Source organism: Micromesistius poutassou, assembly GCF_964030765.1.
Source record: "Micromesistius poutassou genome assembly, chromosome: 6".
Classification (NCBI taxonomy): Eukaryota; Metazoa; Chordata; class Actinopteri; order Gadiformes; family Gadidae; genus Micromesistius; species Micromesistius poutassou.
The window spans coordinates 10134934-10142230 of record NC_140276.1 but is presented as its reverse complement, the minus strand read 5'-3'; the positions used below and the strand labels follow the sequence as shown (position 1 = coordinate 10142230).

The 7297-nt window shown below is 51.3% G+C and overlaps 1 protein-coding gene across 2 annotated transcripts; it reads right to left on the bottom strand.

Annotated features, from left to right (window-relative positions):
• Nucleotides 1-536: 536 nt before the first annotated feature.
• Nucleotides 537-5993, bottom strand: elovl6 (ELOVL fatty acid elongase 6). Of its 2 annotated transcripts, none has more exons than XM_084468976.1 (4): nucleotides 5879-5993; nucleotides 2918-3049; nucleotides 2596-2747; nucleotides 537-1943 (listed from the first exon to the last, which is right to left on the bottom strand). In XM_084468976.1, exons 1-4 carry the CDS (start codon nucleotides 5956-5958, stop codon nucleotides 1462-1464), a joined length of 846 nt encoding a protein of 281 aa, XP_084325102.1. In that variant the 5' UTR covers nucleotides 5959-5993; the 3' UTR covers nucleotides 537-1461. The 2 variants fall into 2 exon arrangements, with proteins under 2 accessions (XP_084325102.1, XP_084325103.1); XM_084468977.1 differs by lacking the exon at nucleotides 5879-5993 and adding an exon at nucleotides 4954-5851.
• Between the last annotated feature and the right edge of the window lie 1304 nt (nucleotides 5994-7297).

Genomic DNA, 7297 nt, shown 5'->3' with positions numbered 1-7297 from the left:
AGTTGATCTGTTACAGCTAGTTTCCGACAGTGATGCTAGTTAACCCATTCAGGGCTAGCTTCTAGCAGTCATGCTAGTCATAGACATATATACCAAGATGCTGCATTGTCCGTCAACGAGGCGGCCATATTGGGGAGACCCGGACTGGCCTGTAAAGAAAAATAAGTTAACGTGGAGCTGTCATTCGTCTGAATGCTAAGCCCGATGACGTTTGCATTTCTCGACAGATGTCAACGGGTCGTTTTCAATTGTTGTTTACAGGCCGGTCTTGCCCTCTCCAATATGGCGGCAGCATTGACATACTTTCAGTCTAAGATACTAGTAAACCTGTTCCGGCTAGCTGCTAGCAGCCAGACTAGTTGACCTGTTCAGGACTAGTTGTTAGCTTCCATGTTACTGAGACTAGCTCAAGTTATGCCTTCAGCATGGTGAAGGCTTATTGGAGGTTTGAACCTTATAAATAAAATACTTTATCCAAGTTGACTAGAGTAGGATGCCAATATTCTAAATAAACACACAGAAAACCACACACTTGGTTCATTTGTTAACTTGTTTTAACACAAAGAAAAGGAAAACACACAAAAACAACGTTTCAAGTCATCAGCACATTTATAAAAAAAAAATAGCATTTATTTTGGTTCTTGAAGCTTCCAAAGTAAGATCCTTCGTACCGACAGAGCTTCTGGAAACTGACTTTAACCTCCTTTCTTCTATCTGCTTTGTCAATGCAGGAAGTCACCTGACCTCCTCCTCCATTCAGCTTCCAACACAGCCCCTTGTGATCGCGGCCATGGTCATATCTACTCTTCTGATTGGTTGTTATAGAAAGCTAGGTGGACCTGCGGGCCAATGGCAGCGAGGAGAGGAGCGAGACGTCGACACAGACCAACACCGACTGAACCATTGGTCTCAGACCTTCTCCACTCTCCTCCTCCCTCCCTCCCTCCTCTCTCTTCCTCCTCCCTCCACTCTCCTCCCTCCCTCCTCTCTCTTCCTCATCCCTCCACTCTCCTCCTCCCTCCCTCCCTCCTCTCTCTTCCTCCTCCCTCCACTCTCCTCCTCCCTCCCTCCCTCCCTCCTCTCTCTTCCTCCTCCCTCCACTCTCCTCCTCCTCCCTCCCTCCTCTCTCTGGGTACCAGACTCCTCAGTGTGGGACACAAGGAGGAGGACACGCATGACCTGCATCACAGATCAATTATCTCTAGTGATGGATCATACTGACATGTCACTCACACTCTCTTCCACAGTGAGCATCGTGGAGGCCTTTGGATCTGCTCGTTAGTAGCAATGCTAAAGCAGCGCATGTGATCAACCTCCACCACCAACCCCACCCTCCCTCCACCAGGCCTCCACCCCTCACCCCGACCCCCTCCTCCTCCCCCAAACCTTTTGCCTGTCAGCCATGTGACCCCCTCACCACCCCCGCCTCCTCCGCCCTTTCCTCCTCCGCGTGTGACTCCTTCACTGGCTCTTCTTGACGTCCGTGGTCGTCGTGGTGATGGTCGCGGTGGTCACGGCGGAGGCGGACACCGGGGGTTTGTTCTTGCCCACGTACGCCTCGTAGAAGAAATGCAGGAAGAGCAGGAAGTAGCTGAGGTACATGAGGGAGGACCAGACGATGTTGTGGACGTGCGAGGGGCAGCCGGCCCCCCGCTGCATCCAGGAGTAGACCAGGTAGTTGACCACGCAGCCCACCACCATCTGGCTGATCTGAGTCAGCGTGATGAACATGGCCAGCCGCCGTGACACCCTGAAGCCGGCGGCGCGTGCGGCGTAGTACGAGTACATGAGCGCGTGCACCAGGTAGTTCATGGTCATGAACCAGCCGCCGCCGGCCACCATGTCCTTGTAGGAGTACCAGGAGTACAGCAGCACCGTGATGTGATGGTACCAGTGGAGGAAGATCAGACGCTGCTTACGGAGAACGATGAATAGGGTGTCGCCTGGAGGATGAGGAGGAGGAGGGGTTAGGAGGAGGAGGAGGAGGAGGAGAGGAGGAGAGGAGGAGGAGGAGGAGAGGGGGAGGTTAGGAGGAGGAGGAGGTTAGGAAGAGGAGGAGAGGAGGAAGAGGAGGGGAGGTTAGGAGGAGGATAAGAGGTTAATAGGAGAGGTTAGGAGGAGGAGGAGGTTAGGAGGAGGAGGAGGTTAGGAAGAGGAGGAGAGGAGGAAGAGGAGAGGTTAGGAGGAGGAGAGGTTATGAGGAGGTGGAGAGGAAAGGAGGAGGAGACGTTAGAAGGGGAGGAGGAGGAGAAGAGGTTAGGAGGAAGAGGAAAGAGGAGGAGGAGGGAAGAGTCAGAAGGAGGAGAGGTTAGGAGGAGGTGGAGAGGTTGGGAGGAGAAGGAGAGGAGGAGGAGGAGAAGTTATGAGGAGGAGAGGATAAGGAGGAAGAGGAGGAGGTGAGAGCTAAAGAGAAGGAGTGTGAGGAGGTCAGAGAAGGAGAGGACACCAGAGGAATAGGATGAGGAGAGCGGATTCTGAGAGCAGTGAGTGAGAGGTGAGGAGAAAGGAGAACCTAGGAGTGGAATAACAGAGCAGCAGCCGAGGGAGGAGGAGAGAGGAGAGAGGAGAGAGGAGAGAGGAGAGAGGAGAACCCACCCAGCTCCGGCGCCTTGCTCAGCACGAAAGCGTAGGCCCAGAACTTGCTGACGGGTCCGTTGTAGAAGCTCTGGTCGCACACCGAGTGCTGCAGCCCCTTTGTCAGAAGGATGTGCATCATGTAGCTTCCTGTCCGCACCGCGCCGAAGATACTGAAGAGGAGGAGAACAGGAGCTACGATATAGCTACATGTAGCCCACATAGCACCCACCGCGCTCCAGCGCTATTGCTACTACCCGGTCAGATACTATGAGTCCATAAGGGGTCAGATAACAGACATCGTGATGTCATGTCCTGCGCGAGCCACCTTTGGCTAACTCACCTGAACACCGCTAGCGTTAGCGACCATAGCACCAGCGGTTTCCTCAGTTCAAACTTCTCTCTCTGCTTCATGAGGTGGCGCCCCCCGATGATGCAGGCGGCATACAGTGAGCAGAACAGGAAGGACTTCTTCCTGTGGACAGGAAGTGAAAGGGTTAGCGTTGTGATGAGCGACGGCTCCCAGCCGCTACATGCTAATTGTTGTGTTCTTGTTGTGATTATTCAGCCAGGGCCTCTGAAAGCAAAACTCCTCATGGTCAAATTAACCAACTAGCTAGCCACCGGGTCCGTCAAGCTAGCCACCAGGCTAATCTAGCTAGCTCTAATCTAATCACCTAGTTAGCCACCAAGCTAACCTAGCTATTTACCTAACTATTTACCAATTTAACCACCTAGTTAGTCACAAGCTATTTACCTAGCATGCCAGAATTTTGAATTGTTTATAGAGGAGAAACGCTTTTACTGTGAAGAGAAGACCGTGTTTGTGTTTTGTCTGGCGGCCCGAGTTTGTGCCCGAACAAAATGTCTAAGTGGAAGAAACCATTGGATAAGAAGATCCTTGGAGGCTACTGCATTCTATCAAACTATAAACGCAAAACGCTTTTACTGTGAAAAACTGTTTAACTATCTCTGTCAACTATGTTCGCCAGCTCTGTAAACTAGCTATGTAAACTAGTTCTGTTAAACACTGTTGAACTAGCTTTGTTAAAGGTCCCATGACATGCCACCAGGTGTGGTGTGATTAGCCATTACATGCCGTTTTGAAAAACTGCCCCTTATGACATCACAGGTGGGCGTGTCCACCTAGATGTGTGACGGATGAGCAACGTTTGCTACAGTCCACTGGGTAGGCTGGTAGACTGATCTATCCAGTACACATCTAGGTGGACACGCCCACTTGTGATGTCATAAGGGGCAGATTTCCAAAACGGCTTGTAATGGCTAATCACACCGTTAGCGGGCTCTGATGGGTAGTTCAATTAAGACCAGCTCTGTCAAACACTGTTGAACTAGCTCTGGTAACTAGGCCTACCTCACCAGGTAGGCTGGAATCAGGACTAAAAGGTTAAAAGGCCTTGAGGGGGCAGAAAGGGACGTGATTGGTCGGTTGAGAGGCGGGGCTCATGGGAGGCGGGGGCAGTGATTGGCCATCTCCAGGGAGAGGAATCCATGTGAGGAGAGAGTGTGAAGTCACATCACAACTAAACCATCTCCTCTCTCTGCTCTTCACCTACGACCCAAATGGGTCAAGGCCCTGTTGGAGGTGGGATGGAGCTGACAACACACCCCTCAGAGGGGCCCAGAGACCCGCTAATGCTAGCAGTAGGACTGCAGTACAGAGGCTAATGCTAGCAGTAGGACTGCAGTACAGAGGCTAATACTAGCAGCATCAGATCCATCATGAACAGGAGCAGGGCTAACGGCTAATGGCTTTCAGCTAACCGGTCTGACCAGCAGAACTGCTCCGGTTCTAACTGTCACCCCAAGGTGTGTGGAAGTGGAGGCTATAACTATAGGCTATAAAATTATAACCATAACGCTATCTAGCCATAACTAACCAAAAACCTAATTAACCATAACCCTAATTCACCATAACCCTATCTAACCATAATGCTATCTAACTATAACTAACCATAACCCTATCTAACAGTAACTAACCCTAACCCTGGTAGGAAACCTAACCTCCCTACCTCCTAGCCTCCCTACCTCCTAACCTCCCTGTCTCCTAACCTCTTTACCTCCTGACCTCCTACCTCATTTATATGTATCTACCTCCCTACCTCCTGAGGTTAGGAGGCAGGGAGGCTAGGAGGGAGGGAGGCTAGAAGGTTAGGAGGCAGGGAGGGAGGGAGGCTAGGAGGGAGGGAGGTTAGGAGGGAGGGAGGCAAGGAGGTAAGGAGGCAGGGAGGTTAGGAGGCTAGGAGGCAGGGAGGCTAGGAGGCTGTTCAGTGAGGAAATTAAGTTGTTCCCTGGCGAATAAACACATACCTCTCTTTCCCAACATCCTAGAGTAGACCCACACATACACACACTCACACGCAGCAGCACCAGCCGACACAGCGCTGCAGTGATCTGATTGGCTGAGGGTCAGTCAGCAGACATCAGAAGATGTCCCTCATTGGCTGGATGTCAGTACCAAGGTATGGACAGCTCCCACACACACACACACACACACACACACACACACACACACACACACACACACACACACACACACACACACACACACACACACACACACACACACACACGGTTACAACAACTACTGTTAATGAATGTCGTTTGACAGCGTAGTAACTTGTTATAGCTTGTAATAACTTAACTTGTACTAACGTGATACGGACGCCCTTCCCATAACTCCCATAACTCCCAGAGCTGTTTGGTTTGGAGCAGAATGCTGTGATCTCAGACGGACAGGATGCCAACTCTACCTTCTCCACATGAATTAACCTCAAACACACACACGCACACACACACGCACACAGGACTCTGCGACCTCCCTCTACCCGGGTACCCGGGGTACCCTCATGGGTTGCGACCCAGCGGTGTTCCTGGCGGGTTTGCAGGGCGTCGGGGTGCCAGGTAGACCGCATGTTACCCGCGGGCATGATCGCGCACGCAATCGCATTCCAGGGAGGAGATATTAGTTAGAGCCGCGTGAGAAGACTAGCCTCTGCTGGTCTGGTCCAGGGTCCGAGGAGACCGGGTCCTGGGAGCCCGGGCTGTTAGGACCCGGTCTCCTCGGACCCGGGTCCGGGGCCCGGGTCCGGTCCTGGGAGCCGTACGGGGTGATGTTGTGTGTACGTTCAGATCCCTATCTCCTCTCTATCCCGCCGCTTCACGTCGCGTCCACATCACCCGTGATAACGCGCGTATAGACGCGCTGCGCCGCCGCATTACACCACGTTATAGCAGTTACGACGTCAGGTTGTATCAGTTAGGACGTCATGTTGTATCTCACCAGTTCTCCTGCATCCAGCGGATCGCCTCATCTTCGTTAAACTGCCTCTCGAACTCGTATTCCTGGAGCGCGAGCGGCATGCTGCTGCTGTGCGGCGGGGCAGCGGTGCGATGCGGTGCGGCGGCGCGGCGGCGCGGCGGAGGGGAGCATTCGGACGCGGCGGCCAATCACAGCGCGGCGCCACGCCCTCGTTTGGCCTACCCGGCGCACCCCGGGTCCTAAAGTCCGTATGTAAGAGTCAGAAGTTTAATCGGATTACTTTAATGTCCTCCTCGGGAAATGTCTGTCACAGTGGCTCTGCTCAAGATAGAAAAGTACGAGTTTAAATATATGCAATTAGTTTAACATACATACATACATACACACAACATACATACACACAATAAAACAATAGGCCTTCTATAAAATGGCTCAAACACTGATTAGTTAGATAGTGAGCATTATATTGAAGGAAGAAACAATTTGGTCAAGACATAAATAAAAACTGACTGAATATTTGCATCGAAGTTGCATTGAATATTTATGTTTGTACGTTTGTATGTACAAACTTATACAGGGAATGGTTTAACCTAGTGATGGTTAGTGCTTGGCACTTGGTTCTATGAACATCCTTACTGTACCAACAGCAATATATTGTTGTGCCTCTTTCTTCTGACAAATGGACTTATTGTAAGTCGCTTTGGATTAAAAAAATTCAAATCGTTTTATATGGCAGGTTTCCACTGGTTCTAAGACATGTTTAATGATCAAAAACCACACGTCTGTAGGTTGTACTCTACTATGTGGTTGAATCACCTTGGGCCCCCAAAGCACGGGCGTTCTATACTAAACAGGACCTCCACTATCTTACTGTAGGACCTATAGGACCAGTCTGGCCCCAGTATAGGACCAGTCTGGCCCCCAGTAAAGGACCAGTCTGGCCCCCAGTATAGGACCAGTCTGGCCCCAGTATAGGACCAGTCTGGCCCCCAGTAAAGGACCAGTCTGGCCCCCAGTAAAGGACCAGTCTGGCCCCAGGATAGGACCAGTCTGGCCCCAGTGGGTTTTCAACTCTGATAGTAAGAAAACTATTTGGGCTTCTGTTTTTCTTAGCACAGAGGTCAAAAGTGTAAATGAATTGACTCATTCTTTTTCCGTTTCAAAGCTAAGAGCTTTTTCAATATCACTGGAAGTCCATCACCTATTTCGCTGCGTTCAGTAGGATATTAATGGCGTAATTTAATGTCCACCAGAGGGCAGCACTGAGCTGTGGAGGTCACGTGAGGGGCGGTGCCACGGTGACTTAATTGACTCGTTCTTCCGGTTGGGAAAAGACACTTTTGGCCGTGTCCCAATTCAGGGCTTCGAAGGACGCGTCCTTCGAAGGTGTGTCCTTCGTAGACCGCGAAGGCCACATCGAAGGCCGAACGAGCGTTGTGG

Bases quoted from the DNA above. Each gene is read 5' to 3' on its own strand.
- elovl6 (XM_084468976.1), bottom strand. From the start codon at position 5,958: ATGCCGCTCGCGCTCCAGGAATACGAGTTCGAGAGGCAGTTTAACGAA. The intron at 2,748-2,917 runs GTGAGTTAGCCA...CCTCCTCTTCAG, and splicing joins CTAACGCTAGCGGTGTTCAG to TATCTTCGGCGCGGTGCGGA. The intron at 1,944-2,595 runs GTGGGTTCTCCT...CTCATCCTCCAG, and splicing joins GAGCAAGGCGCCGGAGCTGG to GCGACACCCTATTCATCGTT.